The sequence below is a fragment of the Colletotrichum navitas genome (genome assembly GCF_030913465.1).
Source record: "Colletotrichum navitas strain CBS 125086 chromosome Unknown LY79scaffold_97, whole genome shotgun sequence".
In the NCBI taxonomy this organism is placed as follows: domain Eukaryota; kingdom Fungi; phylum Ascomycota; class Sordariomycetes; order Glomerellales; family Glomerellaceae; genus Colletotrichum; species Colletotrichum navitas.
Genome location: NW_026850643.1, coordinates 24,240 through 42,066, shown reverse-complemented (window position 1 = coordinate 42,066; position 17,827 = coordinate 24,240). Strand labels below are relative to the sequence as shown.

General features: G+C 41.9%; 4 protein-coding genes and 1 non-coding gene across 5 annotated transcripts; 3 read left to right on the top strand and 2 right to left on the bottom strand.

Moving 5' to 3' along the window:
- The first annotated feature begins 105 nt into the window (after window positions 1–105).
- LY79DRAFT_t254 lies at window positions 106–177 on the top strand. Its single transcript has one exon. It is a non-coding gene; the product is annotated as a tRNA-Met (tRNA).
- Window positions 178–509: 332 nt separating this feature from the next.
- On the bottom strand, window positions 510–2,339 carry LY79DRAFT_594079 (amidase; the record flags this gene model as incomplete). Its single annotated transcript, XM_060561642.1, has 4 exons — window positions 510–657; window positions 738–1,606; window positions 1,660–2,213; window positions 2,270–2,339. 4 exons carry the CDS (start codon window positions 2,337–2,339, stop codon window positions 510–512), a joined length of 1,641 nt encoding a protein of 546 aa, XP_060408831.1.
- Window positions 2,340–5,583: 3,244 nt separating this feature from the next.
- On the top strand, window positions 5,584–6,567 carry LY79DRAFT_662929 (uncharacterized protein; the record flags this gene model as incomplete). The annotated part of the gene is made up of 2 exons (XM_060562830.1): window positions 5,584–6,094; window positions 6,398–6,567. Coding segments are annotated over 2 exons (522 nt in total), but the record flags the coding sequence as incomplete, so codon positions are not given.
- Window positions 6,568–8,858: 2,291 nt separating this feature from the next.
- On the top strand, window positions 8,859–10,007 carry LY79DRAFT_594077 (uncharacterized protein; the record flags this gene model as incomplete). The annotated part of the gene is made up of 1 exon (XM_060561641.1): window positions 8,859–10,007. One exon carries the CDS (start codon window positions 8,859–8,861, stop codon window positions 10,005–10,007), a length of 1,149 nt encoding a protein of 382 aa, XP_060408829.1.
- Window positions 10,008–10,756: 749 nt separating this feature from the next.
- LY79DRAFT_594076 (uncharacterized protein) lies at window positions 10,757–11,471 on the bottom strand (the record flags this gene model as incomplete). The annotated part of the gene is made up of 3 exons (XM_060561640.1): window positions 10,757–11,039; window positions 11,189–11,262; window positions 11,409–11,471. 3 exons carry the CDS (start codon window positions 11,469–11,471, stop codon window positions 10,757–10,759), a joined length of 420 nt encoding a protein of 139 aa, XP_060408828.1.
- Window positions 11,472–17,827: the final 6,356 nt, after the last annotated feature.

The following is a 17,827-nucleotide window of genomic DNA, read 5'->3' as shown; positions in this document are numbered from 1 at the left end:
GAACTTGGCCGGGGTGGGGGTTAAAGAGCTACACGCAATGACTCACACATGGACAATATGAGCCCAAATCAGGGCAAATATTGTATATCCCCACAGGCCATCTGAAGCACAATAGCTCAGGGGTAGAGCGCTGGGCTCATAACCCAGAGGTCCCTGGATCGAAACCAGGTTGTGCTAGTTATACTTTTCCTTTTTGCATTTCCGCCTTGCCCAACACTTTTCAGATTGGGCTTAGGTCTCAAGTCTTGGATTGTTGCTCCCATTCCTTGATTGAATATGTTGACCAGCATTAGCCGAGGTATTTGAACTTGGATAGGAGATGTAAAAAATGCCGCTTTGTTTTTTGCCAATCGTGGTCCCTTTAATGCAAGCTTACTTAAACTCTCCTCATAACTGGTAGGAATTTAAAAGTATGTAGTTTGAAAGTCTTTTAAACAAGAAGAATGTGCAAATGTGTTATGGCAACACCCAAGGCTGTCTCATGATAGGCACAAAACCCCAATATCATTTCAATGCCCAGCCACGTCCCCAATCTCAAAGTTGGGCGTGATGTATGGACGAACCCTTGACCTAGTAAGGGTCCTCTGCTCATACGCGTACGCCAGCCCGATAAGTTTAGCCTCCTGGAACTTTGCACCAAGAAAGCTGATGCCGAATCTGCAGGTTGTCAGTCAAAGTATTTGAGAGCGCCTTCTGGGAGCCTATGTCATGATGACCAGCAATGATGAATCACTTACGGCACATGGGGACCGGTGTCTACCAAGTTCCCCCTCCTGTTCTTGATCACAGTCGCATTCGCGGGGTAGAATCCCAACGGGACCGTCACGACAGGCGCCCCAACGATTGCGGCCCACGTGCTCGAGAAGCTGGTCGGCAAGATGACGGCGTCAAGGTCGTGCCGCTCCAGCGTTCCAAACAGTCCGCCTTCGCCGCCAAGGAACTGGCTCTCTTGCCACGCGGCCCAAAAACGGGGATCGGTGTTGTTGAAACCCTGCTCGTCAAGAGCCTCGTCCCACAGGGCCGTGCTGCGATCCGGAAAAGCCTCGAGGCCAAAGGACTGCGTGAACTCACGGACGTCGGCCAGAGATGACAGGTTATTTGGGTTGACGCTCAACTCAGCGAGATAAGATGCCAGGTTCGATATGAAGTCGGCGTTGAGGACGATGGTCTCCGAGTTGGAGGCCACGAGTTTGTCAGCGGCGGTGAAGTTTGCGTTATCGACGATGATGGCGCCGGCTGACCTGAAGACGTCCAGGGCCTCTTCGAAAGCGCGCGTCTCGGTGCCGGTGGTGTTGTCGGAGAACAACTCAATAGCGTTGCGCGGGATGCCGATGCGTGCTCCGCAGAGGGCGTAGGCGTCGCAAGCCGCCGGGTAGTTGGGGATCTCCCCATTGTTCGGAATTGCCGACGTGTAGTTATCCTTGGAGTCCGCGCCGGCGATGGCGTGCAAGAGGTAAGCAGCGTCCTTGACGGTCCGGGCCATTGGCCCGATCGTGTCTTGGTGCTCGCTAATGGGGATGACAAGGTGCCTCGAGGTGAGGCCCACGGTCGGCTTGATGCCGACTAGGTTGTTACGCTGAGCTGGAGAGACGATTGAGCCGTCAGTCTGACGAGTGTCAGCACGAAACAGTCAGCAGTACTGCAAGCTTCGGCACAAACCTCGGTGCCCAACGCGGCAAGAGCAAGACCCAGATCAGAGGCCACGCCACTGCCGCTAGAACTTCCACTCGGATCCTGTTGGGGATAGTAAGCGGCGTATACTTGGCCGCCATAGGCAGACCAGCCGTTGCTGGTGTTGTTGCTCCTGAAATTGGCCCACTGGCTGAGATTTGTCTTGCCAATGATGATGGCACCAGCCTCGCGCAGCTTCTTCGCCATGAAGCTGTCCTGGGGAACTTTGGCACCAACGAGCGCCCAGGACCCTGCAGTGTTGTTCATCCGATCGGCGGTCGCGATGTTGTTCTTGATGAGGATTGGAATCCCATGAAGCGGGCCCTTGATGGACCCTTTGGCCCGCGAAGCGTCCAGATCCGCAGCGATGGAGAGCGCATCGGGGTTCACCTCCGTCACAACATTCAAGGTGCTGTTTACCTGGTTAATGCGGCCGAGATAGGTGTTGACCAGATCGACGCTGGTGAAGAGGCCCTTCTGCAGGCCGTCGGCCAGGTCGTCGACTGTCACGTCCAATAGGCTGGGAAATTGAACACCCTTGACTGGAAACAAAGTTAGCCGATGCGCCAATGACGTACTCAATACGAGTTAAACATACCACTTAAGCAGGTCACTATGTTGGCGACTGCCAGCCAGACGAGGGCCGCAGCGAGAAGCGAACGCCGCATTGTCATGGTGCAGTGAAGAGCAAGAGGTGGAATCGTTGAGGGCTCAATCGACCGAGGGACATCCGAGCACCCGGAAGATACATCCAAACGGGCTCGGATCTAATATAGCTATCGAGGTCCAAGCAAGACCCTGTCCTCCTCTGTCCGTATGCCCAGCTCAATGCAACGCTGCGTCGCTTGGAGGATCCCGCCGCCACGGCCTCGACCAAAGGCAACGCTGATAAGAGATGTCTGGGATCTTGAACCTCTGGGGCGCGTTACGGTAGTATTATGGCGGATGCACCCCAAAAGGGCAGCTCAGTGGGATTAAACCAGCAAAAGAAAAATAGTCATGACGTACAAGGTATGTTGTCTGCTTCTGTTGCCAATGCAAGACAGTACAGGCAAAGACGCACAGCATGCAGGTCTCAATCTCCTGGAACCCAATCGCTTAGCGGTGAATGATGAGATCCAGTTAGCGCAGGACTCCTTCGGTGGCTTTCCAAGACCGTTGGCAAAATATTTACCGGTAGGTATTACTCCCGCACTACCTAGAGACCGACAGATTGAAGGAAAGGTAAGGGGCTTGAAAGCATCAAGAGAAACAAAGTGCGGGGAACAAATGCCGAAGGCGCCGGGGGCCGCGGGAGGAACCCGGCGGGTGGAGACCGGTACGTACCTCCACGGCCGGACAAGCCTCCGCCTTACCTCAGCAGCCGAGGCCGGCTGATATCCGGCATATCATCCTCTGTGGAGAAATAGAAATCCCAGGGAAATCCCGGAGACATCCCGGAGACATCCCGATGATTATGTAAGGGGGGGCTTTGCTCCTTTTGCGCCGGCGTAATCGCTAAGGCTACGTAGGCGAGCCGCTACCCTCTATTCATATTCATATATATACTCGGGTCGATACACTGTTCTCATCATAGACTTTCATCTAGTTCGTGGCCAGGTGGTTGCCCTTGCTGACTTTGCCTGTGTGGCCTTACCCTGACCCGGGCTTGGGCTAATAATTAAAGGCTGGAGAGTTGTGCTACTGAGGCTTACAGCCTAATCCTGTTCCTAAGTGTTCAAAACAATCACTGTAGCAAGCTTAACATGCTGCATCACGAAATCTCATGTAGCTGTTGTCCTTGCTTCACGTTTGATCATCGGCCCACGAGACCCCGGCCGTAATCTGGTGGCATTAATGACATTTGAGCGGACATCTGCGACCTCGATAGAAATTGTGGTCCAAGTACGAGGTGTCCTAATAAGACCTTGTTAGTAACAAATGTTGAGCCTCTAATTACTCAAACACAACTGCATGGCTCCTATGACTAGCCCTTGAACTTTGTCACCACACAACAACAAGCCCAACCCCTCACTTGACCGGCCTACGCAAGCAGCGGCAGACTATCCAGCAGTAGACAGTTTCCGGAGCCGCCATAGGTTGCATTGTTGTACCTGCATTTTTGCCACTGGACCATCCCGTCTTTTGATACGGTGCCCGGTGATTCAGTCTGTTCTTATTATCAGATGCAGCCACCAGTCGCACAGCCAGGCATCTCGGCAGGTCTCCCTCAACCTTGCTTTTCGGCACATCCGCAGCGATGGGAGGCGCACGAAACGTGATCGTCGCTGTAAATACCAGGTACGCGGTTCCCGAGTCCAGGTGCTTGGTAGCTCCTCGCCGAACAACCGAACGGCAAACCTGATCTGCGACTCTATGCATTGACCACCTCCGTAGCACACATCGTCGTTGGTCCCAGCGCGCGTCCGCAGCTGCTGCCGTTTTAGCCATCCAATCTGCCAACGTCCTCTTGCATGAAATCGCCAAAGGCGCCCGATCTTCTCATCCGACAGTGTTGCTGAACCACCGCAGTTCGCTACGATATTATCACAAGTAATGCCGTCTGAAGCGGCCTTGGTCGTTCATTCCATAGCCGTCACGAGAATCGGGGTCGTGCGGCATGGAGAACTTCGGCCTTGGCAGAGATATGTCAGGGCTGAACGTGGACGCTGGCTCTGTCCGACGTTGAAATTGATTGCCCGTGCAAAGTCGAGCCGCGCGCAAGCCCAACTACCATCATACGATGTGCTTGCTGCTATTGTTTCTAATGGGTACAGGGTAGAACTAGTTCCTCGGACCCGGATGACGCATACACTCAAGACTTGTCAGCCATATACCGAGAGGTTGAGTTTTTCTCCTTCTTCTCTGGCCGCAGACAACCAACCATGGACCATGTAGTGCTCCGACATGACTCTACGTAGTAAAACACCTCCGAAATGGGCCTAACGAAAACCTTGCAGACTGCCCTCTGCATTCGAGCTTCACGAGAGAAGGACAGAGTTTACAGAACCTCCGGGGAGGGGTCGATTCGTCGGTTCGGCTACGCAGACCGTGGCAACCATCCCCTTGCTTGGCAACATCGGATTCGGGATTTCATGAGGTAAGCTTAAGATAGGTATACCGCTAGCCGAGTAAGCGGTGAAATCACCTCGATATACATTATCGTGGGGCGCTGAAACACTCCCAGACCGGACGAATTCGGTCTCTCGCCTTATTCTGCGGAGGTCCCTCGATTCTTGCACCATGGGAAGGGAGTCTTCTAGTCAAAGCCTGCCTTTATCCCCACAAGTGACCTTGGATAGATGACGTTACAAGCAAGGGAACGCCTCCATTTCTCAAGAAACTTAGGCAATCCCGTTGCAAGGTAGTGTCCCAAACCACGCCGATCCAGACCCATTTCGTGGATGGCCCGCCCAAGTATGGCCACTCCCAGACGCGAAGCCTAGCATCTGTCGTCGAACAAATATGGATGCCGGTTTCAGACACTTGCTAGTCAGTCTTTTCACGAATGTTAACTGTGGCTCGTCGCCAAGGGACTAATAAGCACTCCTCAATGGTGCCGCGGACGAGGTCCTCAAGGTTTTGATGAGGATATGACATCCCTGGCTGGGACGATGAGCTGGGGTCGTTCAGAAGAAGTATTAAAGAAAGACTCGTCGCCAACTCGAAAAATAGAAGACCAGGCCGGCCCCTCAGTTCCCACGCTGTTCCTTACGACACATGAGCATTAATTGGCATTCCTCTTCTACTGCGCACCAACCGAACCTTGGTCGTATTTCTTTCCTCTCTTTCACCCACGTTCTATTCACTTTCTATTACTGAAACGACTTCACCACTCGCTACGATGAGATTCTCAACGTCAGTTCTTGTCCTTGCCTCGGCCCTCCTAGTCGGCATCAATGGTGCCCCGGCGGGGTCCGACGTGTCGTCTAGAGAATCCGTGTAGGTTCTCTCCGCCCTAGAGACACTCTTGCTGGCAAACTACTGACAGATAACAGTGGGCTTGATCCAAGGGCGGACACACCAAGCATTGATCCTCCAGTCGCTGCAGCCGTTGTTGAACAGCCAAACGCCGCACTAGTCGCCCCAGAGGTTAAGCCTAGACAGCTCGCTAAGCTTGTCGGCAAGCTTCTAGGTGCCGGAGCCGGTGCCAAGAAAAAAAACAAAGCCAAAGCGGCGGCCAATCCGGCAAAGGCGGCTAATCCGGCCAAGGCGGCCACTCCAGCCAAGGCGGCCACTCCGGCAAAGGCTGCCACTCCGGCAAAGGCGGCCAATCCGGCAAAGGCGGCCGGCGGTGCTGGTGCTACTACTCCAAAGACGCCCGCCACTGCCCCCAACGCCGCCGCTGCCAATCCGCAACAAGCAGCGAAGAAGGCCAACTCTGCTGCCGGAGCCGGAGCCGCTGCTGCTGCCGTCGGCGGTGCTGCCGGTGGTGCCGTCAAAGGTAACCTGAACCCTCCAAAGCCCGCCCCCGTCCCAGCCGGAATCAACCCGCCCAAGGCCAAGGACCCTAACACTCCAGCCCCTGCACCCGCAGGAGCTCTCGTGGCTGGTGCTGCCGGGAGAGTCCAAGGCGGTAAGCCGGTTGCGGTAGCCCAAGTTCCCGCTACAAAACCGCAAGCACCAGCCCAAGCACCCGCACTGAAGCCTCAAGCACCGAAACCCGCTGGAGCCGGTGGTGCTTTGCCCCTTGCTGTTCCCGCGAAGATCGTTTTTTGAGCTTTTGTATTGACAATTGCTTTTTCAGCAGGGAATTAAGCCAGCCTTCGCCTTAGAGGCAGCGGACTGTATACGAGAGCTGGGATCGACACATTCTTTCTAACGTGTGCGTTTTGGGTCAGCCTGAAGTACATAATTCAAAACTTTATTTCAGAGGTTGGGTGACGTCTGCGACGCGAAGAATCAACCATGGAATGGGATACATACCAATGGCTTTGGCCCAGCGACGACAAGTTGCCATGTAACTAGGAATTACGGCCGTAAATGATTGGTTCACAAGTCGGATTCCATACCGCCTATGCTTCGTTGCAACAGGGCTGATCCCCATCGGACCACATCCGGTCGCCGACGAGCCTCATTTCTGCACAAAGTCTAATACAACTAAGAAGTGTCGCCATGTGATTGGGTAATTTCAACTCTTGGGGCTTGCCTCTAGGCGTATAAAGTTCGAATTTGACGCAGGCTCGTTCCAGGATCAGTAAAAGTTGCGTGAAGAGATGTCCGCGAAGATCAGGGATACACATTGAAGCTGAAGACAGTCAGTGGGTTAGTCTTTGGGAATGATTGGCAATGGTAGCATTGCAGCACTGGCAGCTTCGTTGATGGGGCTACGACTGGTAATTGAATGGCCATTCCTCGACAAGGATGATGTAAATAGCAGGGTTGTGTCTTCGATGCTCTTCTATCTATTCAGTTCTTTTGTGCAGAAGGTGATCTAAGCCTGGTTAAACCTAATCGGTCTCAAGTAGTATCACACTTGGTGCCTGTTTTGTATCTCTTGAATGAAAGCAGCGACAACAAGTTAATCTCCCAGTGAAGGGGCATTCGCAGGTCATGAATCATATGCTTCTGTAATTTTATTGATATGACATCAGTGAGAGTTCTAGAGATAGGTCGACAATAGCAAGGTGTAACGGAGATGCTGCAATGCCAGCAATTATCCGAAAACTGCACAAGCGAAAAGTAGCAAATTGTATTGCACCCAGATACCATGAGAAATACATGAATCAATACTTCTGTACCATTTATTGATGTGGGAGTGAAAAGGATGGTCCAGCAGCTCGTGACATGATAAGTATTGCTGACTCTTCACGTGTTGGCCTTGAGATGCGTTCCATACCCATCAATAACCTTTGTTTATCTTTGACACCAATACGATTGGATTACACATGCTATTGGAAATAAGCGATCACAGTGGATGCAAGTTATATCTTTTGTTGCAGCTACAAGACATATTTCCTAGAAGGCTAGATAGTTTCAGTGAAGTGGTCACGAGGAGAAAGTCACATGGCCCAGGCTTTTGAGCAATGTAAAGGCAAATTGCGTATTGAATGGATATGGGCTTTACTGTTCTAGACTTGGCAAAGTCAAGTGTATGATAAAGCTTGGCCAGCCAAAAACCGAGTGTTTCCCATAAGAGGGATGCAAATTGGCGTCTGAATGCTTCACAATGAATGCCTCCTGTACTTTGCGCTCCAAAATAACCTCATGCAAATCATGATAGTAAGGTCCCTTTCTGTGATTTTATAACTGAACAAACGAGCCTAAACTCACCCTGCTTTGTCGTCCCAGAGATTGGTACCTGGCGAATTCGGTATTCAGCCCTTGACTGCTTTTACTGGGCGTTGTCGGTTATCAGAGGTCTTTCTTCCTTTGAATACTGAACAAACAAAGTAGAAAATCGAAAAGATCCAAAGAGAAGGGGAGAAGAATCCAGGAAAACTGTGCACTGACAAGGCAACAAAAATTTTATTGCCAGGGAGCACAGATTGGGGTTTACCAGCGTCTCTTGTGAAACCATTATGAGTTGTGGAACACGTAATGCACTGGAGTCTGGAAAATGCGATTCTTTGGGCCTACAAAAGAGGTCAAGTAAGCAATCCTTGGGATTGATAGAGCGTTAGGAAACACCACACCAAACTGGATCTACATGTACATATTTTGCTTAAACTGACTTCTACTCAAGAACTGAATGAGACATGGATTTATGCGTTGGTTCTTCTGAGATGATTTGGCTAGAGTCTGAAGTAAAGTCCGAGGCAATTATTATTAGTCTACATCCTAGGAGATATTTTTCTTCCCTTCAAAGCTGGTAAGCCCGTCGAGGCGAAGTACCCAGGGTCTATTCCCTTACCTCCTTGGTGCTATCGATCTTTGTGGGCTTTCGAAAGAAATGTATCCCTTTTCTAGTCCCTTACTTGTTAAATGAAGTTTACTGGCAGTAATGTCCTTTGCCCAAGACGCTCAAGCACCCCGAAAAGGGTTTTCCTAGTATCGCATGATAAATCTTTAAAAAGTCGCTGTTCACAGACCAGCTAGCTGTATTTACATCAAGTTGTCCAGTTGCTTAGTAGATAACAAGTCTCACTTCATTTCTACTACCCTTTCTTGGGGCATTTCAGACTACAAGTCCTTGCCCTGGATTGAGAACACGAGGGGCGATAATTGACGTCTACATTGTTTTTCTTTCCGCAGAAAAGTCCATCACAATGGTCGCAGGACGCTTACTCCTGGGCATTCTTGTTGGTGTCAACGATTATATCTTCAACGTCCAGTGGTCCCACGACCGAGGCATTCCCTCACAGCATGTGAACTACACCCTTGTCACCCTGATGCTTGGAGACGAAAGAGGTGCAGGCGGCCACGAGCCAATAATTGAGCTTTTGGACGACAACGGATTTAGGGTGGGAACTCGGACTTCAAGAGATCACAACACAATTTCGAAGAACAACAACCTTGATGATCATATAATCAAGATCCAGCACGACAAACACGACAACCCAATGGAAACGCCAAAATATGTGACCTTGTACCAATGGAGCGAAGACGCTGTATGTATCTCAGCTATACAAGTTTCAAACGGAAAGCTCTCTGCTGTCCTCTTTGGCGACGTAGCTGCTCGATGCGGCCAGAGTTGGTTCTTGAGTCGGCGACGACTTGACGCCAAACTACCACATCCTAAGTGCGTCTGGCTAGATGCGGACCACACAGACAGTTTCAACGCGCGGTCTATGAGCTTTCATCTCCCTGACTTCATTGGAACTCCCGACAAGGTGAAGATGTACAGAGAGAACAAAGATTACATGTGCAAAAGCACACCACGTTTGGCGTTCTGGAAGAACCTATGGGAAGGCAGCGAGATACCGATTTTCAAGCCTCCTTTGCAATACACCCCCGATGCAATCACTGGCTTGGAAGGCAGAGACAAGGACCCAAAACAAGCCATCGACAAGGTCAAGTGGGACATGGATGCCGACACGGATCCCGAGCCCATTGGGAAACGATCGTCAACAGCCATCCAACTGGAAGGCAAGAGAAAGAAGCTCGCAAAAAGGTCAGGCGCAAATGTGGATACCAGCCGCCTCATCATAACCAGAGCGGAGGGCCATGAGGCTTCACTGGTCTGCAACAGTACTTCATCGTATGGGTACGATGTCGTCTCGCTCCGAGAGAAAGCCTACTGCGATATGACTGTCAAGCGACTATACAGCCTTTGCGACAGCATATATAAAACAAACTGTTTTGATGTGGAGAGGAAGGTTATTGTTGGCCACGGTGGAATCAATGCTCGGGGAGAGGTCTCTGCCATTGGTGTCCCAGTCAAGCGCTATGAGTCGGCAGACCATTGGGAAGAGTGAATAATTTAGTTTCAGAAGCGTCTTACAAACGGTTTCTTAGAGCTACATTCAAAGGATTGTCAAGGTCCTTCCTTGGAGCACGCCGGGGGCTCTCCAGATGTCTTATTACAGGCCTGTGCCTCTCCAAGGACTGACAGTTTGGTTGTGCCTTCTACTGGAAAGCAACTCTAGATTCTGCTTCAACTGTATCTATAGTAATCTCAAAGATAAATATTGAAGACATTGTCAATCTGGGTACAGACATTTGACAGTGAATCTACTAGTTACAATTGCTTCTGATCTTGTCGATGTACGCCCACTGCCATTTTATATCTCAGTTTTTATGTATCTGTGCTGTTGAAAAGAAGCTAGTGCGGTAAGCTCTAACCGGTTCTATTATCAAAAAAATATTGGAAAGGCAAAGATCAACATAGCTACTGCACGATGAATGTGTCATTGTGGGAAGCATTATGTTGAGACTAAGCAAATACTGTACTTACGAAAGGAAAGTAAAGAGCTTTATGCGAACCAACTGAGGACTTCTTCCCTAATCATTGACTAAGGATACATGCTCAAGGCACTCTTCTTATGCACTACTTTTAATTCAAAAACTAATCCTGGTAGTTCTGTGACTACCTGTACTTCAGATTTTGCTTGCTTCTGACTTTATGCTTAGCTGGTGTTATGGCCGCACGTGGACCCCATCTCCCCATCTGTATCTTAAACCGATAAATCGTCCATTGATTCATCATGAGAGTTGTCTTCTCCATTTAGTGACCTTCACTCTCTGACCCATCTTCATGGCCATAAATCAATTGCGGCAGGTCCCCGCCTCGGTTTCGGCTTGCGGCAACGCAGAAGTCATAGGTCCTGGTAGAGCTTCTTAAGAAATTGAAATCAGGGTCATCATCAAAGATGTCCAAGTCATAAAGACTGATGGGTTTCTGCGGGTACCCCAAGCTATCCTCGCTTGTGTAGCTGACAATGCAATTTCTGTTTGCCATGCCGACGGCTTGGGAAGGGTAAGTCTTCACCACTTTCGCGAAGTTGAGCCTGGAAACTCAGGTGTGCCAGGACTGCAGAGCAGGACTGCACTGAGCAGTACAGTTCTTGTGATCAAGAAAATCACAAAGGGGAACCGGCTGAGAAACTCTGCCATGTCATCATCAAGGTCGGTGACAGGCTAGCCTCTTTGCTTGTACTTCTTGTAGCATTTCCCAAAGCCGGTCATGATAATCTTGTCCTCTGAGCCTTGCCTCAAATTGATGACAACTCCCTAAATTCCTAGTCAAGCAATAGATCGGTTGATGGCTCCCATGGCGAAAACTCCAGGGTTCGGAGAAATCTGGAAGCGTCCTGAGCAAGAACATGTCAGATCAGCAGCATGATCGCACTTAATAACCACCAATGGGTACCAGGCACCTCTTCAGATAGCAAAAAGCGAATGTGAACCCGAGGTCTTCGAAGGGTCATGCCTTCTGTCATGTTGATTCTGCGTGTTTATTGTTTGAGACTTTGTGTCTAGTAAGTAGGGAATTGTGTTCTGATTTCAGTTCTGATGTTGATGAGTATAGGAGGTGCTGCTTTTGATGCTTTGATTGTCAGAAAGAGAAGTGCCTCCAATGTGAAATCATTATGGCTTGTATATCCATCGAGATAGGTGAAGTGAATCAGAGACTAAAGACATCAGTACTCCATTGATGTCGATGCTTGTCATGAATCACAGAGAAACATCGTAGAATCATATACAATCACAGGGTACAGAGATATTAATTTATTTAGCAACCTTGATGAGTTCTTCAAAAGAATTAAAAAAAATAAAATAAACATACGCTATTCATAGATCTACCCTTTCCCCTTTACATGTTTACTGCCTATATATTTGATCTATAAGGCTGAACTTAAGAAAGGGGTTCTCCCTTAGACTCCTTGAAGAGCATAAATATCTGATTCGCCAGCTTCTGAGTCTAAAGCCCAACTAAGCCTACTTCAAGGTAAAATTTTAACCCTAATTGCTTGCCAAACCGAGCTTAGAGACCAATAACTAGGTTCAGCTCATCAACTAATGTGGGAGCAGCAAGGTGAGGCAATATCCGTTGATATTGGCGATAACTGTGATGTGAAGCTAACTAGGAGTGGGCTGCCCGCAGTGGGCAGAGGCTGGCCGAGAAGGAGGTGGAGGTGGGTCATATGACCCATGGGCTCCTCCACCAACACTCCCCCTCAGGCTCTGCTAGCCTACTCCTGTATATTATAATAATAGTAGTAAATAACTACCTAACCTTAAATCCTCTAAATCTAAGGAGTTTTTAAAGTATATAATAACTTTAGTAAAAGGCTAGTAATTTACCTATTAGTCTAGTAATAATTTATTTATATACTAATAAGCCTATATAAACTATAAACTATATAATTTATTATTTATATAATTTATTTATATATATATATAACTTATTAATTTAACTTATTTACTATACCTAGTAGTCTAATAAAATCCTTATGTTTATTTAAGGCTAATGCCTTTATAAGGCTATTAGTAGCTATCTTAGTACTATAAATAAGTTAAAAAGTAATATTCTTATAGGTATAAACCTCTTAGATTATTTATTTATATTAGATATTAATACTTTAAGTTTATACTTTATTAAAAGGATTTATAATATTAACTATTATATTAGTACTATTAGTAAAAAGGATAATTAAAGTATTTAGTAGTTAGCTAAGAAGCTATTTAGTATAGTAATAAATCTACTTTATAGTAATTACTACTAGCATAAAGTTAATAAACTTTACCTTAGTAAAGCTTAAAGTAATAAAGGTCTATTACTTAGACTTCTAAGCTACTAGTAAGCTAGTAAAGTAAATAATATAACTACTTATAGATATCTATAATAGGTAATTATTAGTAAAAGAAGTATTTACTATAGTATAAAGGCTAACGTTAGTAAAAGGGTTAAGTTTACTAAATAAGATACTATAATAAGTAGTACTTTTAAGGTAGTAAAAAAGGTACTTAATAGCTACCTAATAGGTAGGTAATAGGCTAGTATTAGCCTAAGAGAGCTTACTAACTATAAAAGTAATATCTAGGCGTATACTAGTAGCTAACTAGTTAAGGTAGCTAGTTTATTTAATATAGAGTTATTAGTTAGCTTTAGTATAGTTATCTTTATTCTAAGTAACAAGAAGGTTCTAGTTAGTAGGTAATAAGGTCTTAACTAGCTAAAGGTTAGTATAACTAAAATAATAAAGTATACCTTTAGTATACTTATATTAATTAATATAAATCTTATTAGTAGTAAAACACTAAATCTAAAAGCTAAGAAACTAAGAGGCCTTACTAAGGTCCTTTAGTAGGTAGACCTTAGTAAGTATATTATATACTTTCTTAGTTATCTTAGTAGTAAGTATAGCTACTATATTATTATTAATATATATTAAGGCATAGGTATTAAGGTCCTTATTATAGAAAAGGTAGATTTCCTCTTTAACTAGCTAAAAGCTAATTTTCTTTATTTTACCTTTAATAAGTATAAACTACTACAGTAGTAACTTATATAGACTATAGAGGGCCTTTTAAAGTAACTAGACTTTATTATTAGTAGTAGTATAACTAGTAGGTTATTTAATATAGACGTTAGTACTAGTAAGAATAGGGGTAGTAAGAAAAGTAGTATTAAAGTTATATATTTTATACTTTAATTTATAAAAAGTAATAATAATAAAAAAAAGGTAAATAGTAGTAGTAGTAGCTATAGCTATATATACTTTTTATAATAACTAATTACCTTACTTAAAGTTACTATAGACTACCTATTAAGCCTTAAAGTATATAATTTTATTATTTACGTTAGTTTTAATATTAAATACTTATTTACCTAGTAGTACTTTAGCTCTAGTTAAAGGGTTAATAAGGGTATATACCTCCTTATTATTAAACTATTAGATCTTAGTATTATAGGCTTATTTCTAATAGTGCTAGTGTAGGCCTTCTTTTGCCTTCTTAAAGGTAGTAGGTATATTATAACTAGTAGGTAGTACCTTTAATAATATAGCTACTATAAGAGTACTAATAAAGTAACCTTAACTATCTTAGTGTACCTAAATATTAGCTAAGAGATATACCTTTTTTTTATAGTTTTAGATACCTACTATCTTATAATAGTAGCTAGGTAGCTTTACTACACTAGTGTAACATAGGTAACTAGTAGTAATATACTTAGTAGTAGATATAGTAGTAAAGGCCTTAATAATAAGGTCTAGCTTATCTTCCTTTATAACTAGAGAAAGGTAGTTAGCCTTCTATTAGATAACCTTATAAAACTTATTATTAGTAAAAGTATTATTTTATTTATCTAGTTATTTATTTATAAAGTATTTATTAGTAAGTAATAAGGTAAATATAGTAGTGTCCTCTAGAGGTAAAGTTATATAGGTAGTATTATTAATATACTTACTATTAATAGTACTACTATTAGTTTAGTTAGCCTACTAGTTTTATAAGGTCTTAGTAACTAGTAAGTAAAAATTAAGGACTTAGCTAGAAAACTAAATCTAGAGATTAGGCTTATTAAAGAGTATATTATAGTTAGTATTTACTAGGATATTTATATTAGTAATAAGGTAAAGAATAGTCTTTTTTTCTCTTTATAAAAATAAATATTATAGTAATAGATAACTTACTTTTAATTAAGGATATAGATATAGTAAATATAACTATATAAAGAGCTATAACTAATAAGGTAACCTTTTATTATATAAGGCTTTATTTTTATAAAATAAAAAGAGCACTTACTACCTTTTTATATATATATATAATATAACTAAAGGTATAAAGGTATTTAATTTAAGGAGGTTCTTAGTTAGTAGTAAGGTTAAGCTTATAGGTAATAATCTTATAAAGGCTTATTTTACCCTTAGTTAACTATAGTAGGAGGTTAAGGATTTACACTATAGTATTAAGCGTATAGTCCTAGAGATCCTTTAGTAGGCTATTATTAATAAGTAAAGTGTAAGTAGCCTTTATAAAGGTATAGCTAGTATATTTAATTATACTATTTATTAATAAAGTATAAGCAGTAGTTAAGTAAAGTTAAGTGCCTTTAAAGAAAGAATTATAAAGCACTTTCTTAAGCTTAAGTATATTATTATATATTTAACTTTTAATTAAGAGACCTATTATATTAGTAAATATAGTACTAAACTTCTTAATAGTATTAAGAATAACCTTATAGTAATAGGCTTTTAATAAAGTAAGCTAGTAATAACTACTATAATAGTTAAGAAAGTAAAAGGTATATTATATACTAAGTTTAGAAAAAGGTTTAACCTTAATAAGGTCTAGATAGATTTCTTTACTTATAAAAGTAAAAAGTAATAAAGTATTATAGCTAATAAGCTTTATAGATTTAGCTAAGTAGTAGGCCTTATAGTAAAAGTTATTAATCTTTACCTATATAAATTATATACTTACTTAATAGTAGGCCTTAATAACCTATAATAAATAAGTATAAATAAGTTAGTAATATATTATCTTAAAGGTTAGTTAGCACTTATCTTTAACTATAGTTAACCTAAAGGTAGTTACTATAAGTATAGTTAGGCTATTAGTTATATAAAGAATATAAATATTAAAGATTTATTTAACAGTAGCTAAATAGGCCTTAGATTTAATATTAATAATATAAGTAGTAGTATAGTTATATTTAATACCTACCTTATATAACTTACCTAGGCTAAAGAGGTTAGCTAGGCTAAGAGGACTATACTTAATATCTTTAATAGTCTAGTTAATAGTCTAAGTTAAGTTAGCTAGATCCTTTGTCTAAAAGAAAATAGTACTACTGCCCTCTAGATACACCTAATTACTATTTACTATAGTAAAAAGTTAAAGGTTACTATAGACTATATAAAATATAAAGTAGGTTAATAAGTTAAATATAAGGTTAAAGTAGCCTAAATTTAGTATAATATTAAAGGTAGTAATAACCTTATTATTAATAGCTATATATACTATATAGCTAGGCTTTATAGCTAGGCTAATAATAAAGAAGCTACTAAGAGTACCTAAGGCTTCTTTAATAAAAATAAAGGTTAATAATAAGTTAAATAATCTTTTTTTATAATCTTTATTATAAATATACTTAGTTATATAGGTAAAAAAAGTATTATAATAAAAGTAATTAGTAAAAACTAGCTCTAAGTAAGTAGTCTAATACTTTATAGTAAAGTAGTTTTTCTTATAATAAAAGTAAAAACTACTATAGATAATATTCTTAGTAAAAGTAGTACCTTAGTTAGTACTAGAAGAGGTTACTATTAAATTAGTAGTATTCTTATAGTATATAATAAGTCCTATTTTTTATTCTTTATCCTAGGTAAAAGTATAAATAGTCTTAATAACCTTTACCTAGGTAAGTATCTTATTATTATTAGTGTAGTACTTATAAGTATCTAGTAGTTATACCTTAAAGTAGTTAAGTATAAGAATAGCCTAATAGTAGTTAGAGTTTTTACTATAGAGGCTAGTAATATAGCTTTAGAAGTATTAAACCTTTGCAAAGGTATTATAAAGGGTTTTATAGTCTTAGGCACTACCTTTACTAAACTTATTAATAAAAGTAGTAATAGTATCTTTAGATACCTTAGGAATAAACTTCTTAAGTATTTTTATAAAAGTATATAGGTTACTATTATTAACTTATTCTATATTAAGGAGCTTAATAATTATAAAGTTATAAGTACTAATAATAATACTATAAGTAGTATTATATTTATTTTCCTAATTCTTATACTTATTAGTGTTAATTACTAGTTAAAGGACTTTATAATTAATATATTTCTTAACTTTAGTAGTATAAAGTAATATATTAACTAGGACTTACTATTATAACTAGTTTAACTTCCCTTTTAGCTTAAGAATAAACTATATAACTATTTAGTAGTTAACCTTATTAGCTATAATAGTAGTTAATTACTAATATAAAAGAAGATAATATAATATATAATATAGATAAGAGTCTCCCCTAGACCACAAGTAGCCTAATAATATATTAAACTTTATATATTTCCCTTATAAGATAAGGGGTATATCTAAATTATTATATAAATTACTACTTATTATTAGATATCTAAGTAAAAGAGGATATAGGTAGAGGTAGAAGTAAAGTAAGAGTAATATTTTAAGTTTATTACTTATTATTATTATAAGGTAATATAACTATAGTAGATAGGTAGTTAATAGTAATATAGGTAGTAACTATAACGTTTTATAGATATTACTATAGACTATTAAAAAAGTAAAAAAGAAGAGGTAAAGGCAGCTAATTAATTAATTATAAAGAAAATTAATTAGTATTAACCTAGGCCTTATAACCTGTAGGAGTAGCAAGGTGAGGCAATATCTGTTGATATTGGCGATAACTATGATGTAAAGCTAACTAGGAGTGGGCTGCCCGCAGTGGGCAGAGGCTGGCCGAGAAGGAGGTGGAGGTGGGTCACGTGACCCATGGGCTCCTCCACCAACAACTAATAAATCTACCTGTCCTGTCTTGTGTTGTGACAACTTGAACATGAAAATTCATTGATTACCTACGTATTGATTACCTACGTGATAGCTCCTATAAAGTAGTTGGTTGTGTATTGATCAAAGAGAAAAAACTTCTCCAACCATTAATAGCAGAACCCTCGGCACACAATGCCACTCGGGGTATGTAGATAATCCGGTATGATAAAGAATGTGAGCTTTCCCTTGTTAAAAGACAATAGGCAGCTACAGAGCAGAAGGCAGGAAATTCAGATGCAAGTGATCTGGCTAGTCCATGGATGGTGGGTATTGGATA